This window comes from Cinclus cinclus, chromosome 11, assembly GCF_963662255.1.
Source record: "Cinclus cinclus chromosome 11, bCinCin1.1, whole genome shotgun sequence".
Taxonomy (NCBI): domain Eukaryota; kingdom Metazoa; phylum Chordata; class Aves; order Passeriformes; family Cinclidae; genus Cinclus; species Cinclus cinclus.
In genome coordinates, this window is record NC_085056.1 from 6189087 (window position 1) to 6214871 (window position 25785).

Sequence of the window (25785 nt, forward strand, 5' to 3'; positions counted from 1 at the left end):
AAACGGAGCCCCTTCCTCGAGGGGGAAACACACACAGTGGCCACATGAAAACTGCTGCCCATGGTCCAATAAATGTGCCCAGTTTGCTTCTTGTCTTTCTGCACTTTACAGGATCACAACTGGAATACAAAGACTCACTTATCAGGTTTTAATTTCATTCAGTTACTTAATCAGCAAGAATATAAATCACTCCTTTGGTGAAGAATACTTCAGGGGAAAGGAATACAGCTAGGAGTCACGTTTGTTTGGTCGATTTTCTTCACAGCTTTTCTCTCTTCTCTTGTCACATCTCTACCTTGTGAGTCTCCACTTAAAAAAAAAAACCCAAATGTTCTTTTTACAGTTTAATCTTAACTCTAATGTAGCTGTAGGTTTAACACTGAGGAATAATTACCAAAGAAACATAATACTTTTTATGAAATATTAAACTTACAATTTATCTTTTAATATCTTCTTCAAAGACTATTTGACAGCAATAAATAAATGAGAGGTTCTTGGCAAGAAAAGCTGTGATTTATGAAATATTTTATTCATTCATACTCTTAAGTATTTTCTTGAGAATACCACTAACATCTGGAGCTATGCAGTCTTATCCAAACATTCTGCTCATACTCAATTAGAAAATTATATCAATAATAATGTAAAATAAATTACCTAGCCTCTCTTCCTGGAGCATAGATTTCCATGTTCATCCGAGCAACTATGTGTACAAACACCACTGTAGTGTTTTTCATTAAGCCTCTAAGTCAATTAAGCTACGAATTGGAACAATCATTCCTCCTTTGCAAAGTATTGATATTTTTCTTGGCTGCTTTCAGGCCTTTTCACTACTCAAGGAGAGATTTATGTTTGACAATTTCTTTCTGATTAAAATGAATCATAACTCTAGAATTCTAATTTCCTCTTTTCCGAGCAAGAAATTATCGAACAGTTTTAAATTGATATTGAACGTCATCATGCATGAACATTCATTTTCAAGACATCAAACGTAAAGCTATACTGATCTCTCTTTTTATCTGCTGTCTTTCCGTATTTTTTCTTCCTTTTTCTGTCTATATATATGCATGTGCATAAACATTAGATTGCACCAATATAATCAACCACATCCCTCCATAAAAATTATATTTGATAGACCAGCCAGACCAACCACATTAAAACTTGTTACAATGTTTTACACAATGCAATTACCCCTTATTTGCAATATTAGTGAAATTCTGCTGTGGTTTACAAAGAAAATAACTGGAATACTGCAGGTTGCAAACAAATGTGAGTTAACCAAAGTAATTAGCAAGTTCATATGGGTAATCCCTACTCAAATGGCTCAATTTCCCTATAAAAACAGCTCTTCAGGCATAAATTGTTATGAAGTTCTCAAGATTTCTCTACAACAGCCAGTTAAGATCAGTTAGCATTTGCTTTCTAAATATAATGGCAGCTAATCTGGAAAAAAAAATCTTATTTTCTCCCATTATTCCTACTTTGTTCTCTAAATCTTAACAATTGGATTTTCCCGAGCCATTTAGCCATCCCATTTTGTCTTTATAAACTTGATTTTCAGCTTTCACTACAAGCAAACTGAAACTGCATTTTTTGCCTAACAACTGACGCTGAAGTGCAAGAAGCCCAGAGCAGAGCAGTGGTTTCTGCAGACACTCAGTCTGTGGCATTCCAGACAGGGATGTCACAAACAGACTCACTAAGGGTCCAAGCTGGGTGGTTTCCCTCAGTACTGTTATTTTATGGACACTGAACTTCATTTTTAAATGCTGCATTACACAAGATTTGATTTGGGTTTGGTTTGTTTTGTTGTGGTTTGGCAGAGGTGGTGGTTGAGGTTTTAAAAATTACATTTTTTTTCCATATATATTTTAAGGTCTAGTTAATACAGGACATCAATTAGACAACTGTTATCAAAAGTTGAAATAATAACTTGTTTTGTTACACACGTTTAATTATTTGCTCTTCTTGCAAAATATGTGGAACTCTTTTGTATCAACAAAAATATTCTGTGTCCAACATCTAAACCTTGAGTATCAAAGGAAACTGTCCCACAGAAAAGTCAGCACAGAAAATTCAGAGGACACACTGCTTTTGGTAATATACATGCTCTTATAGAAATACCAATTATATTAAAACACAGTAGTAAAACTCCACACTTAGGACAGGTAAACACTCTAGAACTCCACTTGAAAACAGCTGGGCTTTTTTTGTTATAAGAGCATATTTCATGCAAATTAAAAGAGGTTGGGAACTCGGTTGAAGAGCAGGAACACATTTATCAAATTTCTAGCCCTCAAATTACTGGAGTAGCATAGTATTTAATAGTGCAGCTCAGAGACTTCATCTCAAAGATTTACAAAAAAACATAAAACAAGTAGGTAGCACTACTGCTACTGAAAATAATACCTGAGTACCATGAACATGAGGCTTTGTAAGGCTGTAACCTAAGCAGCTGCATTTTTCTTTAGATTGATTCCAAATTGAAAAGTAAATCAACTACCTTTCAATAATTTTGCTTTCCCTACGAACAGAGGAGACAAAATTCTGTGCATGCTTTGAAGCTCCTTCTAGCAGAACAGTTGCAGCTACATATTGAGAATTCACCTGAATCAGATGCAGAGGTTGCTGATGTTTTTTTAAACTCTTTCAAAAAGGATTTTCAATTAACAACTTCCTGTAGTTACATTTATAAGCTAAAAATTAATTTTTTACATCGATATTTTAATATTAGAAGCAAATCAGTCAAATTAATCTTTGTCTCTTTGTTTTCAATAACTGATTTTGGGGTAGGTTTTTGTGTTTGTTTTCCTCAAGATTGCTTACAATTTGATGTAAATTTCAAGCATCTTGTAATTCATCAACTAATTCTCTCCTGGTTACACACTCCAAGTAATTAAAGTTCAGTAATAACTTATTCTTTCTGCTCCAGCACCTGCATTTCATTTGTTTATTTTCCCAGAGTCATAAATCTGAGGGACTGTCAAAGTGCCATAATATTAGTGCAATAATCAAAGTTAATTAGTCCCTCTCAATAAACAACAACAAAGCCATTACCAAGATGCATTGAAGGTTTTCCAGCTACCAGTTTACAGATGAGACTCCTTTTCTGAACAATTAGAATTTGAAAACTGTTAGTAAATATACGTAGTGTTTCTGAAATAATTTGACCTTCAACGTACTTCATTCAATTAACAACTCATTAACTTTTGGTGAGATAATACAGGTATTAAGACAAGTATTCTGATCTCCCATTGTCTTCAAAATGCTCAGAGATATGGTTAGGATTAAGAGGGTAATGGGATATTTTTCAAAGAAAAGGTTTTCACCACTGCCTAATTTCAGTTAGATAAAACCCATATAAACAGCCATATTTATCTGGACTTGAACTAACAAATACAAACAGAATATCACCAAATCCAGTCCTACTGAAGGAGAACATACACTATGCTGGCCTCTGTTGGAATTCTCTTGGAACTCTAGGCCTCTACACTATGCTACTGAAATAAGAAAAAAATTTAAAATTAAATTAATTTTTTTTCTAAAAAAAGTGAAAGCTTTAATGGGATGAAAGCGGCAAGGAAGACATTTTTCCCAATCAATCCTTTACTGCAAACCATTCATATGATCTGGGCAAGAGAAAAAGGCCTAAATCCAAAGACTGATTCTTCACGAAACCAGTGACAAAAATTACGAATATTGAAATCATCACTTATCTGGAAATACACTTAAATAACCACCATTTGTTTTGCATTAATAAATATCACAAATACCTTTAGACTACTTATGTGTAAATATTAATACTACTGAGTGCTCTCCCTTGTCATCTGGGAGCAGTTGAAATACTTTGAGAGCTCAGGAAATAAAAGAAAAAACACTCATCACTAATCTTAGCTGGAAAGAAATAAAAATCCAAGAATCTAATCCATTGGTCTTTTATTCATTTAAATGTACAGATGCCACTACATTCTCTCCTGAGAGTCAGCAGTCCCAGCAAGCTCAAAGAAAAGTAGCTTGCAGTCCTTGCTAGCAAATAAATGGCTGTGGGAGGAATAAATTAGGACAGCTAAATAAATTTTAATAAGTGCCTTAGAAGATCATTTTAAAAACTGGGGATCAGGGAAAGTTAGAAGTCAAAGAGCAACAAGGCAATAGATGGGACTGAAATTCTTGTGTTTGTTTGGCAAAAATGGGAGAAAAATGAAAGAAAGTGGGAAGAATCTAGAAGAAAAAAGCCACTGAGAGAGTCGGGCTGCAGAGTCTAATGAACTCGGAGAAAAGAAGAAACATTCTTGTGTTTGAAAAGTACAAAAATTACCCTCTGAAATCTCTCACTGTAGAACAACTATGGGCAAAACAGTGGCTGTTTTGGAGGACTGTGTCCATCCTCCTTTGGATAGTTATGCACTTTGTTTCTGGAACGTCCTTTTCTATGAACCAAGCCTCAATGGTACTCCCAAACATTTTTTTCCCCAAACAAAGCATCCATAAATAACACGGACAACAGCACATCAAGCCTTGCAGCCCAACACACTCATAAGGAATGAAAAACCTCTATCACCCACGCACCAGCGACTGAGCACGGCGTTACCAAATGAGACAAATTATTTTTTCCTCAGAGTCTGGCAGGGCAGAGCTCTGTTCTACTGCTGGCACTGCAGAGAGGATTCCATGTCTCTGAGAGCACAGCTCCACGCTGGGCACTGTGCATGCACTCACCCACTCCCCCAGGATGCGCTGCACGGCGTCGTTGCCTCGCACCAGACTCCTGCAGGCCAGGATAACGCACGCCCCGTGCAGGGCAAGGGACTTGGCAGTTTCAAAACCTAGGATAAAACATTGTCCTGGTCAGAATCGGATCCCAGTAGCAACACAGAGCTAAAAAATTATCTGAAAGCATGAGCCACACATTTAAGTACACTTAAGGCTACCTGCATTCTGGTGACCTGACGGCCACCTGGGCTCAGCTTTTAAGAGCACACATGAAGAAACACAGACACCTCCATTTGTTCAGGTGTTTTGGACAATAATTATATATTTTGTGCAAAACAGGTTTGGCATCTTCAGAAAGCAGACTCAACTTCTCTGCCCACTGGTGTCCTCAGCTGTTAGAAGGACAGGATTGGATGTGTTCCTTCCTTGTTTGACTGTGAACAATGTGCCACACAAAGAGGCTGCAGAGCCACTGTGCCTGGCAATCTCACACTGGAAGTGACAGAGTAACCAAAACTGAGCTCAGGGCTCTTTAAATGCACAGTTGGCCTCAGAGTCATCAATCTCAGGACCACCTGTGGCAGGGAACAAAACGTTGTTTCACTGTTCAATTCACTAATGAAAAGCAGTATAGAAGTTGGTCCAAAGTAAACTTCGTTTAACTGGAAGAAATCTGTGAGAATTGACAACGGGAGGTGAGGACTTCTGGGGACAGCAGAATGCCCATGAAGTGCTGAGAACTGAGCCAAAGCCTGGGTTTCTACCAAGAGTGAGCTACAACATATTTGTGATGCAGTTAATGGTATCACTGGGTGTCCATCTCCATGGAGAACTGTGCCAATGACAGGAATTGCCTTCTAGCTGAAAGAGGTATAACATAGCTTAATGGGCTCAATTAGAAAAGCCTAAACTATGAAAGGAAGAATCAAACTGAAATGCCCAACAATTTGAGTATGTGAAGAATTCAAGGAGAAGAGGCATTTGTTTTAACTTCATGACATTTAAAGCATGTTCACGATTTCCTGTTAAAAACTGTTTACCAAAAAGCCTATGAAGATGGTCTGTCTCACTTCCAAAACACCCTGCAGCAACAAAATCCAGTTACAGCACAAAACATAACTTACATTATAGAAACAACAGACACCAAGACAAATTTATACAATTTTCTGCAATTACATACTTATGGTATTCAAGTCCAAGCAATTTTCCTACATCTCCTTTAAAGCCATTCACTGCACCAAGTAACTTTAATTACCTGGATAATTCATTGCATGCACATGAATTAAGCCACAGCATATGCAAAGATTCCCCTTGATCCTAATTCCACTTTAAGCATATTTAAGGAGAATTTTTCATAGAACTATATAAGATGTATCATTATCTAGCTGTTATGCTTCTTGTTTCGCACTAGAATACTTATTTTGACTAGCTGACCATATTATTAAAAACTAGTTGGAATGCCTGGGAATAGTTTTGCTATTGTTAAACAAAGATTGAGAGCTGGTGGCCACATTAATTAGCAAAGCGTGATGATGTTTTGCTAACTCTACCCCATGTCACACTGTGCAAAATAATAAAAAGTGCAAAATCATAAATTCCATGCCATTCTCCCCTATAGTTAATAACTTGATACTCATTATAAACTAAGCAAGTTACATGCTGTGAGTTTTGTTCATTTTATGCTATCTCAAATCTTCCCTGCAAACTTGGAGATCAGAGTTAAGCGTTTCTCTTTAGGTTGTCCTTGGTCTTCTTTGAGCTTCAAAGAGTGATTCTTCACCCTTAGGCAGACATGTTTTAAACTAATTCACAGACACTCCTGCACTTCATTTAGGACAGTTAAAATCCCATCCAATTTCTGACTGGAAGACCTGAAGGAGAGGTTTGGAAGCCCCTCAGTATCCAAATCTTTTTACAGCTTTAGCTCTCTGGTATTTTGGCAATAATTAATGCTTCTTTTCTCCCCCAGTATCAAAAGCTGAGACAGGTGGGGAAAAGCTTCTAGCAGGGTGGAAAACGTTTCCTGTCAGATTCACTGTATCAAACTAAGTCTGTCAACAGCATTTGTTCTTCAGCAAATTGCAGATACATTTTCAATATACAATAAATTTTAAAACCTCAGCCTAACACATGGACTGAGTAAAGTAAAAAACTATTTAAACGCTCTACATAAAAATCTTACCTCTCTATAAAAACTACCATTGAATCACAATCTACATTGAATGTGGTTTCATACACCAAAGCGAAACCACAAAGACCATAAACACCCAAAAAAGTAAAACCTTGAAAAAAAATCACAGCAGGGTTACATAGAAAGAGAATCCTAAGTAACTGCGTAAGGGACATGCACAATTAAGGAACAAGTGCAACCTTAATTCTACCCACAAAAGGACTTCAGAAAAAGCAAATATTCTCTTAATACTTCCCTTAATTTGAGGCTGCCCCCACTTAGTGACACAGTCCTTTCACAGTGGGGACATTAACAGCAATGATCTCAGTTTCTTTTCCATGAAACAAGTTATATCCTCCAGGGATGAATCTTCCCTGTACCACAGCACTAGGCTATTGCAGAGCTATTTTACCCAGGTAAGAGACAGCACAGCCCACTGCCAACAAGTTATATACTACTGGTGGGGGTTTTAAAAGTAGGAGAAACTACACCAGAAAAACAGCACAGAATTACACACTTGGGCATCAAGGACAACCAATTACAAGGAATAAAAGAGACTCTGACCCCAAATGTGACAGGAGAATAACATACTTAATAGCATCCACTTTGGAAACGTAATCACTGCATTGTACAGAGTATTTAAATAAACTATTCTGAGCAAATGTTTTATAAAACTAATTTCAAGCAATTGCCCTGGAAATCTCAAGTTTGTGCTGAGATCAACTACTCTTGCTGCTGGTGCTGTGGCTGAACAAGCTCTAATCCGACACTCAGAAGTGAAAATCCTCTTTAAGAATAAGACATACATGGGGATAAACATTATGGCACAGTTCTACATCACCAGCTAACCTAAAGGACTGGGAGCAGAACGAACAAGAGAGCTACAAGCACATTGGATTTGCTAGAGACATTTAAAACCCTTCAGCCCTTTCTTATTGCATTCGTTCATAAAGACTCAGAAATTAGCACTCGATTTTCGTTCTTCATCCTCTGCAATGATTGTTCAATACTCTCACATTCCTGGCTATCTGCAGTCAACTACTGCCACTGAATTTTGGTGCAGATTTTCAGCTAATGGTGTCAATTAAGAAGCAGTTAGCATCGCTCAATTAATGCCAGCTACACTGTGTCAACACATACCAGATGAGGACAGGGCTCTGTCAAACGGTGCAACCTCCTCTATAAAACAGAGAAAGGGATTCACCGAGTGGAAAAATATTTCAGTGTTTTCTTGTTTAAACAGACAGCATTCACTCCATCAGTCACTGAGGGACATTTTGTAAAGAGAATTTGCACCAGGCCTTTACATGCTTTAAAACATTCCTTTACTTCAAATATAAGGAGGTTTGAATACACAAGAAAAATTCAAAAACATTTTAGACAATAGCAAGTTTTCTTCAGTGGCTCTACCTTTGCCCAAATACTCCAGGATACCTTGGAGTGTCCTTTACAACACATTTGAAACTCAATTATGTCATCTTTCTTTGAACAGCTTAGTTCTCAGTGTAAAAGCCTACAGGGTTTGCTTGCAACAAATGGTCTTCAAAATTCAAAACAGACTCTCATCCCAACTGCTGCATCTCAGCAGACTGTTTTCTGATTTTGGGGACTCAAGAGTACTACATACAAATAGTAAAGATACTTGTGTCCTAGAAATCACTTCCATTTCTTCCAACTTGGAAGACCTAAACACCAGTGAATCAGTTCATCTTATTCAACATTTCCTCAGAACAGGAGTAAAGAAGACTCAAACGTGCTACAGATAAAGTGATAAAGAATTCTTTTCAGGTTGAAATACTGCAACACTGAGGTGTGATTTAGAGAAGACTCATCTGCAGCCAGGTTCACTGCTGCCTGTGCTGGTGGGTCCAGGCTGCAACATCCAACAGAGCTTGCTAGGCACATGCAAAACATCACATCATTGACAAACTCACACCTTCCAGAGCCAAAAAAGCACCACACATTCCATATCAGGATTGCTTGGCCACATCCACTCTGCTTCAGTACAGATATTTAGGATAAAATCTTAAGAGACACATTATTCAACTTGTTCCAAATGCAAGTTTTCAAGCAACTAAAGCCCTAAGATACTTTGAGACAATTTAAAATGAGCAATTCCCATGGAACACTAATGCTGCCTTTACTTCCATGTGTTTGCAGGCACATGGCAATGACACATACTGATACTTTTCATTGCAAAGTGTGATGTTATATGAAAGATACATCCTGCCTCTCCCTTTGTGTGTAAATTGGACAAATGTGTTTTTCTTGGAGTCATGAAGCACAGAAAAAGCCAACCCAAATGAAACAGGATGAGTAATGCATTGGTTCTGTTTTCCATCTAACCAACCCAAAACTATGCACTCCTTACACTTTTTTGCAATACGCTGCCCTGGGCAAGGCCAAGTTATTCTTAACAGTAAGTGTACTGCTGTTGTCACTGACAAAACCCCAAAATACTTTGTTTCCATTGAAGGGAGCACGACACTAAGCAAACATTTTAAAACACCCTTAAATTAATAGGATTATAAATGTCTGTTTCTTGTTGCTGTAAAAAATTTGAAATGCATCATTTGAGGCTAAGAAAGCTGAATTTGTGATTGATGATGCTGCAAGCAGGAATCCATCACAGTGAACCAGGTCAGGCACCTACATCACAAATATGCTGCAATCAGACCTGGTATCTGCTCCAGCTCATTACCCAAAGGCATCCCCCAACCCAGCTGGACCATGTCCTCACACCAGATATGAAGGAAGATGGGACTTGAGTCCTTTCAGCTGTTTCACCCAGCTCTGATCAGTATCTCAGCTACCCAAGGGTGCCACGGCAGATCCGAAGGCGCGCTGCTGATCCTTCATGGTGTGGAGGTGCTACTTCCATTGGAATAAACCTTGGAATAACAGCCAAGGGCTCCAGCCTGGGATGTGCCCTGGAGTGAGAACACAGCACACGAAACCCACAGCCAAGCTACCTCTCATATCCCAAGGTAAGGCCTTGCTTTGGTTGTGTCAAGGCAATTCCCACCAACCACTAAATGTGTGCCCCTAAAATACATGGAGATAGTACCCACAGTAACTGGGGCTTCCAGCTAAGTTAGATTGCTTTAAAACAGCCTAATGGAAACATAAGGGCAGACAAAACCAAAACTGAAATCTTATACTAAACTACAGAGATCACCTCAATCAAGATTTTTTTTCTTCACTTCCCAAGTCATCTAAATAATAAACTGGGCCTGTAAGGTGCTTGAACAGAGGAACAGTGGACAGGAATTAGACTGAAGGGAAGAGAAGAAGATTCAGAGATAAGTGAATTTTCTGTCAAATCCCAATCCTAACTTTCACACCTACTCCTCACATTAGATGTACATCAGTGACCAAAAATCACAAAGAGTTCAGATTTGCATCTTCCATTTCAACCAATCCCAAAGCTCCGTTTAGATAAAATACACTCATTTAAAAGGGGGCAAAACACCCCTCTCATACTTCATGTTTCATCTTCATCTTGCATTTCTTTATTTATCACAGGATCATGCTCCTACCAGATCCCAAACAAATTTTTACTGAATATTTTTAAAGTGCATTGTGTAAGTCCAGTGGCCTATGGCATTCTACCAATGCTAGAAAATTTTGCAGAAATTAACACAACTATTCATATATTAGCATCACATCTGGAACTAGGGATTATTCTGTTTGAACTTTTTATTCTCAGTGTTTCCTCAAGCATAGAATAAATTCATGTTTTCTTCTGCTTGTCTTTAAAAATGACATTGTGGCTTCTTGCAAGCAAGGCAGCTAGTTTTCCTAAAACAAATAAATTACTTTTTTAAAAAGTATTTTTTAATTTTTTTTTTTTACAATTTAAGAAACAACTGTATTTAAAAAACCATCAAAATTCAGCATTTGGCTTTCTAATTTAATGTTTAAGGAGAATTTATTAGAGTTTATTTTTCTGTTTGCATACAATTTTTTTCCATTGTAACAGATAACATATCATGAAGGCAGACAGGCATCTGAACATGAAGCAACTCAATACACAACTTCACATTTCCTAAACAAAAACAACCTTTCCACCTGAAAGTGTATTCAAATGCATTTTTACCAAGGCAAGTCAAATAGTTACATACATTTTAAAATAAACCTGAAATAGCACTTTGTCTCAAAATAAGTAGAACTTATTTTAGTGTGACTCATATTCTTTATTTTAGCAAAAAACCTAAATTATTCAGAATTACAAATGCTTATATTCATAAGGAATAAAAAATATTTTGTTAGACTATAGTTATGTTAACACACTACTTCTATTTTTACTGCAAAATAAACACTTCCAAATTAAACATTTAACTGAAATATGGAATAGCAGAAAACAAGAGATCGGCCCATAATGCAAGCCAACATCAAACCAGCATCTTGATGAAATCTAGATCAGGTCAGAACAGTCAAATTTGCTGTGACATTTAGGGCACTCCGTGTCTCAGCAGTAATTATTCCTGAAGGTTTAGCAGCTGTGGGATAAGTGATCAGTTCTTTTGTTTATTTGCTTAAATAAAGCCAGTCTATTTATAAATACCGGTACTGGAGTATATTATTAAACAAATGTTATTTATTTGTGTGCATGCTGCTATTTAGTTACTTAACAGCAAAGCTGAGATGAGGTGGTGGCAACAAAACTTACACAAGTCCCACACACAAACCATAAGGATTTACCCAACACCAGCAGCAGCAGAGGCCAACAGTACAGACACTTCAGTTTCTATCTAATCCACTCACCCTGGAAGGGTTTGTGCCCTGGAAAAATGCCAGCCTCCACAGCATTCCAAATGGAACACAAGTCTGATCAGACATTCAGCATCCACTAGATTTTAAAAGCTGTTTTGAGGGGTGGGGTTTTTGCTCACCCCCACCTCTTTCCAAAACTTCGGGGCTTTTTGCCTCCCTTATTGCTGCTACCTTCAACACACCTTCTTAGACAAGTTTACTCAAGTGACCAGAAAAAATCCCAGAGAATTTAAAATTTATCTTTGGCTGTCTCTCCTGGGAGTTTTTTAATCAGGTTTTTTTTTTTTTTTAAAGTTCCAAGTTCACAGAAATGGGGCTGGCAAACACTTCTTCTCTAAAGCTGCTCTTTGCATCAGCAGTAGCTTTTGGCAACACAAGTTTTTCCTACCAAAGCAAAAATGAAGAAAAAAACCCAGAAATTATCTAGTTTCTTTGCAAGTACATTTCTGTTCATCTGTTAGCCAACACTATCATAGGTTTCTGTACTGCTGAGCTGAGCCCTAATTAAACATAATAAAAAAAATTAGTTGCGTGTTTTGAATCTCCTTTTGGCAAGTACAGCAGTGCAATGTTAATAAAAGAAGTAAATTCAATACAGAGGAATACTTCATCCAAGGCAGAATAATTAAAAGACATACTGTGCTGTCAGCTAAAGTGCTAGATCCTCCCAGCTTTAATCTTAAAAGTTATTTCATGAGAAATCTCAGTGTTATATAAAGATACAGAGAAAGTGCTACAACATAAACTGGACCAATTTTTTTCTTAAAACAAACTTGGTATTTATTAATATCAGTTACACAAACAGTGAAAGACTTGAAAACGCACACTAGATATTTTACAGATAAATAATAAAACAAGGGTCTGTCCTAAAAAGCTCACAGTTCAGCTTACAAAAAAAAAAAAAAAAAAAAAAAAAAAAAGACATATCTTAAGGAATCAAACATACAGAGCCAAGTCCAGTTCTAAGGAACTCATCTTTTGTATCGGGGGGAAAGGAACAGACTGAAAATTAAAACAACACTACTTGATTTCTGGCAGTTTCCACCCACCTCTGTCTTTGGGCCATATGAGATAAGACAATTTATTTACTCTGGCAGCAAAGGAAGAGTTTAATAAAAGAGTCATTTGAGGATCCTGCAGAAAGACCTGAGTACAGGAAAAATGCAGTTCATTGGTCTCTCTAGTTCAAAACTGGCAAACCTTTGGGTGTGCTTTAAACTACGAAGGGAAGAGGGAGGTGGGAAGCTGTTATGTAACTCAAATGATCCATCATGTGGTTCCGACATACAAAGTAAGGCAGGAGATGGAGTTCTGAAACAAAAGATGGAGAATAAGAACAGTATTAACAAAAAGTGTCTGTACACAAAAGCAAGGAGAATGGAAAACAAGCAAGAATTAGAAGTCAATTACAATGTAAGGCCATGGGGAGAAAAAAAAAAAAAAAAATTGAACACCTTTTTACCACACCTTCAAGAAGTGCATGAAAATACGCCACACATGTTCCCACACAAAATTCATTTGTATCTTTTTGGAAGACATCTAAAATCTATCTGCAAACAGCTGGAACACCAGCAGCCCACCCAAGAGCTCAGTGACAACCATCCTCTAAAGCAAAGGACCAATAACAGTCACACACCCCATACCAAGATTTTTCCTCTATTCTATTATGAAGCCTCTCTCTGCCTTACATTCTAGAAACACAACTTTTTTGGTTTGTCAGAGGCTTAAAGTGCCAGATACAAAGAGCAGAACCAAGAAGGGTCAAGCTCGATTCCCTGGACCACAGATTCAATTCAGAAACAGACACAGTGAGACACCTTCTCACAGATCACAATCTTCATCCACTCAGGATGCCAGAAGTGTGCTGCCAAATCGGTCATGCGTGTTTTTATGCACTCCTCTTTGCTTAGCAAGGCACAAAATAATCTGATTTTACCTTCAGAATTAAAAATCTTTAAGCAAGAGTAAGTTTGCACTCCTCAGCATCTGCTCACAGCCGGACATAGACACAAACAAATAAGCCTTTGTTTAAAAAGCTTTTTTAGTCACTTTATTTTCTACTCTTAATATACCTTAATTTTTCCGTCTGCTGAAAAATCAGAACAGCATTCAGAGAAATATATATTTTATCTTGTGAGAGAACAATCCAACTCCCACTTTAAACTGGAATACAGACATGGACATAACCTGTAAATGTACATAATTTACTGCATCCATATATTGCTCCATAAGTAAATAAGGCTAATAACACATTTCTCAAAATCTGAAGTAGCACAACCCATGTCTACAATGTAGAAGTGTACAGAAGCAAGACATGCTGCTCATGCTTGCCAGGGGCAGGAGAGAAATATGACCAGAATCTCTCAAGTTCCTGAATCTCTGAGTACACGATGTGATAGCGTTTCCTTCAATTTGGCTGTGATAGAGGAGAAGTAGAAAACGTCCTCACAAATTTTTAAACTGTAACTTTGCACAAAGGCAGCATTTTGACTAATCCCCACAAGAGGAAAATGCCCCACAAGTGTTATGATTTTGATTTTCATGTAAAAATAAATGAAACCAAATTAGAAAATGTGTTATGTTGAAGTCACTTGGATAAAGAATAAATAATGAGGAGGGACTAAATGTACGTTTTGCAAAGATAACCTGTGAAAAATATGAAAAATTTCAAAATTTCAACACTCATTGTTTGGAACCTTGAGTCACAGTGCATGAACAAGATTTCAATAAATACATCCAGAACTGAACTATGACAACTCCTTTCTCACATGTGTTATTTCTATCAAGAAAGTGTAACGACAATCAGAAAACCTAACTTCTCTAGTACTTTTAAAACAAAGAAGATATTAACTACAAATAGAAACTCAGGAACAATAACTAAGGTAACTATCATGAATTGAAGGAGAGGAAACAAAGTGTATTACTATGAAACTATTCAGATTTGGAGACAGACTGTAGGGAGTTTCCTGAAGCAACAGATGAAATCCACAATGTAGAAGTACAGCAAGAAATCAAAACCAGCTGGATGTTACAGGAACAAAAATACTGAAGTTATGTAGCTGAACATAAAGCTGCAGAGATCTCATATATTAAAATGACAAGCCAACTGAATAAATGGGAAAAGAAGAAAAATCTCCCCTTCACAGAAGAAAAATAAAAACAAGAGAAAGGCGTAAAAGTTTAATATGTGACCTAAAACCTGCAAACACGATTAACTAATGAAAAAAAGGAAAACAAAGGTACTTTTGGTTTGGATGGTCTTCCCTTGAGAACTCCTGAAAGAATGTGACACTTGACAAATTTATTTTCATAAATCACACACTGTCTTTTAAAATCTCTGTATTGTAGACTTCAGGATAAGTGTAAGATCAGTTGCTTTCTCACTGTACTATTCTTATTTTCTAATTCAGAAAAAATTCTGGCATCACGAATTCTGAAGGTAAAACTCCTTTTCCTCATGTCAAGTCTTTGATCTTTATCTTCCCAGGTTTTTACCATCTCCTTTTACTTCCTTCTTGGTAGGGATTTACTGTTTCAGACTTGAGTTTCAAGACCTTGTAACACCTTGACAAAACCAAGCATGAGAAGCATAAAAGGGACACGCAATACTGAAATCTTTCCTTCTTTCTCTGTAAAAGGAATACCCAAAAGTACGACACAGGCTCAAACCCATCCTTTGCAAAAATATTCCTTTACAAGCAGTAATCGCTATTGAACTTTTTAGCCCAGATGTAATTTCTTGCATGTTACAACAAGTTTCACATGCATTGTGAATTTCAGCCAAGGTTGATGAAGTTCAGTAACTTGGCTAACCAACCATGTGTACTGCTCATTACACAAGTAATAAATAGATTCATCAAAATGGACATGAAAAAGCTGTATGAACATCTGACACCATTTTCAGCTTACTCAATAAGAAAAGTAAATTACAGGAAGTCCAAGGGGACCTCTTAATATTTACAGTATGTAACAAGTAAGCAGTTGGAGCCTTATGTAAAGCAGAGCAATAATAATATTCCACAATATTAAGCCAAAGTTAAAACAGAGTGATGGCACTCATGGAAAACTCACTCACTACTACCTGTCATAAATTTTAAGAATATAGTTCTGTAAGTTAAAGAGAACCCTCTTCTATTAATGGAATTTTGAAAATAACAGCTTTTAGTGGATTTTTAATTGCTCAAAGTACATTGATACTAATCCCTGACTGACAGCTACAAATATCCCAGAAGCACATTTCCCTCCATAAATTGTGCTTTTCTACATCAGTTACCCCAATACCCTTCTCTGGCCAAAAATACACTTCCTGCAAAACCCAGGCTCTCCTAGAAAAGCACCATACTCCCATTCCCTCAAAAAACTGGTACAACAAAACTCATTCAACCTGCTACAAAGGTTTGAACTTCCACAGAGGAAATGCCTGGAAAAAAATAGCTAAGTGGAAGTTTAAGTAAGATGCAAACAACAAAACTTCTACACAAGCACCAACATTTTCATGGTAGGGCTACTCACAGGTTATAAGATAATTCGTGATACATAGAGCCTAAGACTCACAAAAAAATCAAAATATACATCAAGGAACAACTCTTCCATACTTTTAAAAGCCCAATAAATACACAAGTATCCCATGAAAACATTTTCAGGGACAGCTAGGACTTGGCCAAGAAAAATTATCCGAGGTTAGATATTGCTGATCTTTCTGTCTGCCTCACAATAAGCTTTGAATGCAAACCTCCATAAATAAGCACCACTGCAGCTCCCCACACACAAAACACTTCCAGCATGGAAAGCTCCAGCCATGCAAAGGCTGTAACAGCTCCTTCACCACAAGTTCAGCTTTTACTGGGAGCATGACATGCATCCCCTTAGCAAAACCCCAGCATTCCCTTCTCTGTGCACCACTGAGCTACATCAGAACCATGTACAGAAACTCTTACAAAACCAGGCAGAAGTTTTATTAACCCACAGGATTTCATGCATTTATGAACATTATTCTTGGTTTGGACAACAAACTCTATTCACTAAACTGGGGAAAAGACCATTCAAGAGGCATTGTCACAAGTTTGCTGCCCCAGCTCACATCCCTTTCTCTGCTCTTCTAAGAAACAGGATGCAAATAATAATTATTAAAAATCAAACACCTTGCTCTTTGTTCATCATAATAAGCCATTTAAAAAAGAAGTTTACACTAAGAAATCTTAAAATCATATGAATAGAATTGAGAAAAAATAACAATACGGACCAAAAACAGACAGATGTATTTTCTCTCAGAGGTTTTCCTCTTCCCAAAACAAAGTATCCAACAAAAACAAGCTGACATTTTCAAGGCTGACGAAGTTCAGGTGTTCCAGTGTAAAAGAAATTCCAAAACCATACAAGAAATCATAAAGTGAATCTGAAACAAAGGCTATCCTGAGCAGTTCCTTTGTAGAAGCCCTGCCAGTTGCAAAACCTTTATTTTACATCAAAACAGGAGACAAATTAAAATATAAACAGTGCTTTCAAAGAAAAATGTGCACATTTTTCAAGGAAAACTTGCAATCTAGCTCAAAAATAGAGCTGAATAATTGCTTCCTGACAGACAAACATCTGTGGGCTTAGACCACCAAACTCCAGGCAGTACAGCAAAAGACAATGAACATATTTAAGACAGACTAATACTAATAAAATCAAGTACTCAGTGATATGTGAAGGGTCTCTAATTCCTCCCATATGATCAGAGTTTGACTTAAATGAGATCATTCACTGGTCTAATTTGGGATTCTGCAAATGTTACCTTCTTTTTGAAGGTTGATGAAGCCTCAGTAAAAATGCTGTCACCCACAAATAACCTCAATCAATTCTGAGCTACAATAGCTCCCCATATTCACAAAATTCTCTTCTCTGCAGGTACAGAGCAGTCAATTTTTGATTCCTTCAGAAATAAAAATATTCTTTTTAATCATGCTTTTCTGATCTCTCCATTGCCCACAGATTTAGGGAATAGTGGTGAAAAGTAGCCAGCATCTATTAGAGACCCTAAAATGTCTTCACACACAATTTAGGTAAGTTTTAAAAGTTTCATTTTTCTACTTACAAGGAGTGGCTTAAATAGCCATTACTCAATTAGTGATCACTTAATTGCCCTAAGAAATACAACAAAGGTTACCCACATTTGGTTTTATTAAGGCTCTCAAGATAGATTCTGCTTTTTAATTACAGGAAAGATTCAGAACAATACTAACATAGGAAGTGCCCAAACACTGCTACACACAGAAGTGACAGCTCAGAAATCAGAATTCAGGAATTCTCCCACAAAACAAATTTTCATTACCTTCTGCCACTATGAAGCACAAAAGCACAATCACAGAACAACAGCCTGGCCACATGCTTTGTATTGGTTATGGACAGGTTCACTTATTTTTATACTACTTTGATAAAAAGAAAAAATGTAAAAAGCTACTGAAAACACCTTCTCTTCTAATAGAATAAAGTGATGGCAAAAATAAATGGTCATGGATTCTTTCTGAATTAATGTAAGCACTGGATGTTTTCTTTACTGAAAGCAAAGAATCCCAGCTTTCCAACAGTTTATAAAGTTTATTTCCACCTTTACATTATCCGATCTTTGACACTACTGGTCCCAGAAATAACATGGCTAATCCCACATCCCCAAGCACTAAATCCTTGCTTTATTCTCCAGTAAGGGACTCAGAAAAGTTTCTACTATACTGGGAACTGAAGGATCTAAGAGGTGTTCTACCTTGCTCACAGATGTAAAGTGTTCAAATAATGTCCCATATGAGAGAGATTTCACAAGGAGGTGCAGGTGATACAGAGAAAGGCACAAGATAAATTGCAGAGTCATATAATTTGTACTTCTCACAAAAGCACCACCATGTGTGAACCAGACCTAATAATCTACCTGTTACCATGATGATTAATACTAAGGAAATTACCAAGACACTCATTGCTGAAGTGTCACCTTCCACAATGTTCAGGTATGTTTGTGTCTATATACAAACCCTCACTGCAATTAACCACAACATTTAATACTGGGAATGGAGCTCACTAAATACACAAACATTTCAAAAGCTGCCAGGGCCCCATTCTGAGAGTTGAGCTCAAAGCAGAGTTTAAGCTTTAAGTCTTTTCCCCTGATTTCATACACCTGATCCTCAATACCCTGTAAGGGGATGCAAATCAGTTCTGAGTGTGACATAAACTTTAAAGAAAGAATGAAAGAGTATAGCTGCTAAATCTGTTCTGGTAGTTAAGAGGAAAAAAAAAAGTAGGTTGCTTTGCATTTCCTTGGTTTGTAAGAACATGTTTTAATAGCATGTGTCATCTTTTGCTAATATGTACTAATAAATTTTAGTTGTAATCAGACTTTCAGAGTTTCAAAACCTCAGTGATAATGCTGCAATCTAACTTGCACAAGTTTTGTAATAACCCTTTTTTTACTATTTCAAGCCAGCTTTTCACCTAAAAACATAATCACAGAATCACAGAAAGGTTTGGGTTGGAAGGGACCAGAAAGATCACCCAAGTTCCAATCCCCTGCCACAGAGGACACCTTCCACCAGACCAGCTTGCTCAGAGAGTCATTAGGGAAAAAGTGACAAGAGACAAGAATAAAACAGAAAAACCTATCATTTATAAAAATTAAGCAGACAGTCATTGAAAACAATTTTTTATATCATAAAGCAAAGGTTTAATTGAGGTAGATTATAAGTACATTTCCCAGCTTTTTGTACCAGTATGGCAAAAGTTGCTAACACTGTACAAGAAATAAAAATTCTCACAGTAAATGTATATACACAGCAAAATCTCGAGTCACTGGAGCAGTGACTCTTCTTCTAAGCACTGATTTAGTATCTAATTCAAAGCTTCTCTCCTGGCTAAAGTTTCTCCATTGCACAGAAGTGACAGGAAAAAAAAAAGATCATTCCAACAAAACCCTAAACAACAATTATTTTGAGGAAACCATCTAAAACATTAAAACATTATCAAGGAAAGCAATACAGCAAGCCACATTGTGGCTGGAGCTTCTGGATTTTCTTCAGCCTCTGGAAAAAAAACCTAATCTGGTTGTTTTGGGCATCCCTTACAAAAGAAATTAACAGGCTTCTTTTGACCTTCATCTAGCAGAAAAATTAGAATCCCAGTTTGAGCAACTGCTTGGTTGTGATTATCAATATAGTTTTGAGATGAAATCTTGGAAAAGCATTAAGAAACAACCTACTTTGTGGAACCTGCCTGACTGGACAGAAGGGACCCATTTTGCCCTTCCATTATATTCTGCAACACCACTTGCACTTCACCACCCAGACATACTCCAGAGTCACTGCATTATGTGCAACTGCACCTGACACAGAAACCTGAATACATCGTGCTCCCATGATCATACAGGTCATATATGAGTCTTAAAAACAGACAGCAATTTTATATAAATCAGAAAATCATATTAGCTACACAACCGGCCCTCTGATACTAAAACCAAGTTAGAGTATTTTTTTAAAACTTATCATTTGAGATTGCTTACACATACAATTGAAAATACCACATTTCTGTGTAAAATTAAACCTAGAGGAACTGCTGACACACTTTTACAAATGTATAATTCTAGCCCTAATAATTAAGAACATAAACAACAGAATTACAGGAGCATTTCCTAAGAACAGCAATAAGCACCAGGTCGCTTTTGTTCAGTATTTTCAAAGAGCAACACAGACCTCTACTGGCAACATTGGTGAGCAGGAATCAGCTCTTACCAGCAGCAAGCTGGGGAAGGTCTCTCTCTGTAAGCTCATGTTGAGACCTTTAAACAGAAAAGTAACACTTAAAATTGCACACACCTTCAATTCCTCCCAGTGAAATAAGTCTTACTGACTCTGACAGAACCAACTGAATTTACAGTATTCATGTTTAAATATACAGAGAACAATATGCTTTTAAAACCAAGGCTGACAGCACAAGACTGAACCGTTCAGTAAGTCTGCCCTGCTTCTTTTTAATACACCAGCTTTACTGGGACCAAAAGTTACCTCAACTTTCTAATGTGATATTCAGACTAAAACTTTGATTGAGCTTAAAAAAATAGATGACAAAAAAAAACCCCTAAAGAATACTTGGACTGCACTGTCAGAAGAATAAAGCTCCAAAAATAAAAAAGAAAATATTTCACTAATAACTCCTGAGCTGCTACAACCCCTTTTGTATTGTAAGTACAAAATCATTTGTTAACCTTTCCCAAGTTGTTAATCAAAAATAATTAATTGCTTATAAATGTAATTTTTAGTAGCTTTCCCCCTCACACATTACACAGGAATTTTGAGGATTAAGTTAAGAAAGTGGGTGTATGATCCAGGAAATTTTTACAGACCACTTTCCTAATCAGGAATGAAAAGAAGCAGCACAGTGCAGACAGAGTCCCTGTTTACTGACATGTTAATAGCAATGAGGCAACGTGTGACACCACTAAAACCCCAGAACTGCTGAAGTCATCCCAAGTATTCCCTCAGTAACTAAGCAAGCATCTCTTCTTCAGAAGTTGAGGAGATTTTTCAAATCTAAGGGAAAAAAGTGCTCCTGACAAGCTATGTGGAAGTCCCTGTATTAGATTCACAAATAAAGTGAATTAAGATATCATTCCATCTTTGCTGATCTGTTTTTAACATCACCATCTTAAAGCAGAGTATATTGATGAATAAAAGCATCACTTATATGTTCATCTACCTTTCAAGGGACTCTCAGCATTTTCCAAACTTTATTTTGAGCATCCAACAATGCAGTAATCGAAAACACGTTTTTCTGACTGCAGTCTACCAAGTTACAGCTTGATCTTTGTTCTACCCATCCTGAAATGAAACATATCTCAACAAATGGACAGACACCATAGTTAGTTATTTTCAAATATACCACTGAAACTCATTTGGACAACAATCAAAGGGTTCAGTTAACTTTTTCCTTGCATTATTGAGTATAAATGCTCAACAAGTAATATATTATTTTTATATCTCTTTCTACTTAATAGACAACAATATTTTCCTAAAATTATTTATGCTTACCTCTAAAAGAAAACATTCTGCTGCTCTGAAATCATAGGAATTATTTACTCCTCAAAATACTCAGGGAAGAAACTATTACCTCCAACATACACAGAAAATTTAAAAGGAATGTCTACAACACCAAGTGGAACACAGCAGTGAAATCCTAAACTGTAAAATAAGCTCCAAAACTGGTAAGAATCCCCTTGAACCAGGTAATTAATCCATGCTCCATGGCAACTGATAGGAAACATCAGACGCTGCATAGAACTAAAGCAGCACTAAATACAATGTGATATGCAAGAATTTTTAGTTATACAAGCCACCAACTGAATCAGAAATTTGCTACCTTCATTCTTGCAGACTCTTCATGTCAAAGCAAAAGAGATTTGGAGCAAGGATATGATTGATTGCTTGTGACCAATCCAGATTATAAACTAAGGGAGAATCATCAAAAAAAAAAAAAAAATCTTTAAAAAAAAAAATCATATACACTGAATTAATCTTTTGCTATATTTCAAACACCACCCACTCATTCAGCAAAGCTGAATGACAGCTCTGCTCCTGCTGAAGGCAAATCCCTCAGAGTCCAGGTAATTCTTTAAATGTCCAGAGACTGCACAGTTGCATACAAAGCAAACTGTACTGCTGGATGCAATGCAGAGAAATGCTGTACCAAGAATTTGGAACATAAACCTCACTAGAAAGCCCAAATTCATTGAGACAGGTAAATACAGTACTTGCTGCCCCAACTGCAGTGCCAATCTGTAGCAGCACATCAGGCATGAAGTGCTGGTAAGGCTAAGATGCAAGGTACAGTAAATCTCTAAATTATCCATGTGACTCCTGTGCAATAACACTCCCTTAAAGAATTAAGAAATAAAACCCAAGAAAACTCAGAGTGGTAAGTCCTGCTATTAAACCATCTTCCAGAACAACTCCAAGGTTTTCCAATGTCCTAAAAAACGCATTTAAGTCAAAATTCTGAACTAAAATTAAAACCACCAAATAAATTGCATAAGGACTCCTTCAATACTGATGTAATCCCATCATGAAGAAAAATGCCAACAACAAAAGGCAACAAAAGATCAAAAGTTATCTAAATCTCTCACTCACCCACTATAGAAGCAGTAGTATTTAACAGGTACCTAAACAAGCTGGGTGTCTCAAAGGACTTATGAACCTGTGAGACAATGTAACAGGGATTACTAAAGGTCATAAATCATATTTCTTTGAACTAAAGGAGAATCGAGTAAAACATCCTGACAAGTTTGTCATCAAATTCACTTGAAAGTACCTTCAGAGAGAAAAATTCCTCAGCCTCCTGGGAAAATCTTCACTTGAGTTTACTTGCTGGCATTAGGAAGTGTTTTTTTTATAACTTACCTGAACTGCCCTGCAGCCATACAAACGTCACTCCTTGTCCCAGCAACCAAAAATCATAAAAATAAAACTCCCTTCCCTTTCACAGCCATCCTTTATATATCTGCAAAATGCAAAATGCCTCATCTATATTTTTCTAGACAAAAATATTGTTTCAGCACTTGATGTCTTTCCTGTAGCTCTTCTGTAAGCTCCAAGTTCTCCACACATTTTTTAAAAGCACATTTCTAACTAGTGGTTTTATATGAAAAAACTGCAAATTAAGTTTGAAAACCAAAAATATGGAGATATTTAAACAACTAAGAAGTCTGTAAGACAAAGTTTGCTACATTTTACCTTACATGCAATGCTAACCCACCTATTCCTGAATTGGCTCCTGTGATTATAACCACTTTGCCACTCAAGTCACGACCCTGGAGAATTTCCATTGCAGTACTGTTCCCATCATATTTTTGTCTAGTAGTAGGTTTTACTGGATTATCTTCTACTGTAAAGGCCAGTCTTGGGTCAAGGTAGGTAGTCCTTTTGTTTATGTGGCTGCAAAAGAATACAAAAAATTCAACTGTTTGAACCCTTCTTTTCCCTGCATTTAGATTTTAAGTGTATTTCAACCACTGCTGTGCACAATTCCAGTGGACTATTTAGATCCCAGAAAATCTTTTTTTTTTTTTCAGTTTGGTTAAAATCATCCCAATTACTTTTTTTTTAATCAAACTTTTTTCCAGTTGTAACAATGCAGAATTTTGTCAGGGGAAAAAAGAAAAAAGTCTTGTTACATTAGGGAAGATCATGCTCCCTTAGCAAGTCTATAAAAGGACCCCACACTTGTCCTTGAAACAACAGACACTGCAATAACTGCATTTGGATTCTGAAGCTGCATTTATTAATCTGTCTTTCCAGCTGATATTGTCATGGTATCATAATTCAGAAGGCCACTCAGCATGTAACCCAGCTGTCCTCCTCCTACATACTCCACAATTTGAGATACTTACTCTACAAAATAGACTTGTCCATTTTCATCAGTCTCCTGCTCCCATCCATATGGCAGATCTAGGAAGTATACAAAACATTATTTTCAGGCATTAGAATACTCTTCAGTTTGAAGTTTAAGTGATTTCTCAGACTGATGAGACACAATTCTGCGTGGTTTTCTGGAGGTGGTGCAGCTATCTGCTGCCCTTGAATATCAGAACTTGAAAGAGGGATTGCTTCCCTAATCACACACAATTGCTCTCTCATAGAAGTACAATACACAGAAGATCTGGTACAAGTGCAGTGACTGGCAGATTAAGTATAAAGACAGTCTAAAAAGAATCTTTAAAAATATTATTTCATGTTATAACAAAAAAAAGCAAAATGCAATCATGTTTCCAAGCACATACAGATCTAATCTACTCACAGTTCAGTATCTACCCCTGCTAAAATAAATAGCAAAAATATACAGGAAAAGTTATGTGCATCACATACCAAAAGTTGAAGATCAGAGCCCTCAAGTGGGCATGAGATACAATAGATCAAACCTGAACAATTCAATGAAGTTGGAAGGATAAATAATAGAAAAATGACACATCTTTACATAAGAAATTCTTATATAAAATATCCTACAAAGTACCTAACAGATGGCATTCACAGTATTTCTAATCTTAGCTGGAAAGTACTCATTTCACCTTGACTGATTTAAGACTTACTGAAAATATTTCACTTATAGTCTTATTACCAACACCAACAGAAACATGGCTTGCCAACAGTGGAGTATCCCCAGGTACAGAAGCTTCTGGGAAGATCTGATTTAAGGCACTGATCCAAGGTCCTTGAGAAGTTGATTTTCCTCTGTCTTCCTTCTGTTCTAGCACAAATATTCAGTTGGGTTGGGGGAAACAGGTAAAATGAAAACTAATGAGGCTTCCTTCTGTGCCAGGGATACTCCTTGATGGAATACATTCTTTGAAGAATACAATCCAACTACAATCTCATGGACACAGAACCCCAGCTTTTGACTATATGCTTTATAAGGCACACTAAAACAAAATCTGTAACTTGGAATCAGTACTTTGGCTTTATGGAGCAATACAGGAAAGCCATAAAACTGCAGAGTGATCACTCTACACAGACACAACCATAGAGGTAAAACCCCACTGAAATCAGCTGTACTCTGCAACATCAGAATCAGTAACAACCAAGAGATCAAAATGTGATCAGTTGAGTTTGTGGAGGAATCAGGTGTTTGTATTATAAATGTCAGGTCATTACAAAAGTTTAACACAAACCTCCTGCAACACGTTTCCTCTTCCCAGACTTAGGATGTTCCCACTGTGTTTTTTCTTCTAGGTGGCTGCAGGAAAAGAAAAAGTTTAAGATTATTAAAAATTGCCTAATAATCTTTCTGATGTAAGCCAAAATATCACCACAGTTCTGTAAGTAACTAACCAGAGAGCACAGGAGTCTATAAAAATTCAAATAAATTACTTCCAATCCAAGTTTTGTGACTTATGAGAAGAACAAAAAAAAAAATCCCTAAAACGCATTTTAAAATAACATTAACAGTCTCAGAAAACACCTCAAAAAGATGATAATCCATAGCAGAAGCAAGGAAGAAAGAAGCAAGAAAATTTATCACCAACCAGCAGCAATAATATTAGAAAGTCTTCAAATTACAAAGGAACCTTGCTAAAACTTCTGCTTAACCATATTGATTTGGATAGTATAATGTAAGTAAGT

General features: G+C 36.8%; 1 protein-coding gene across 1 annotated transcript in view; it reads right to left on the reverse strand.

The window, feature by feature from the left end:
• WWOX (WW domain containing oxidoreductase) overlaps positions 1-25785 on the reverse strand; it is a 478554-nt gene that overhangs the window by 450927 nt on the left and 1842 nt on the right. Inside the window, exons 2-5 of the mRNA XM_062499918.1 lie at positions 25335-25399; positions 24060-24117; positions 23426-23604; positions 4717-4823 (exon numbers count right to left, since the gene is read on the reverse strand). Of these exons, the coding sequence (XP_062355902.1) occupies positions 4717-4823; positions 23426-23604; positions 24060-24117; positions 25335-25399 (409 nt within the window). The remainder of the gene's footprint in view (positions 1-4716; positions 4824-23425; positions 23605-24059; positions 24118-25334; positions 25400-25785) is intronic.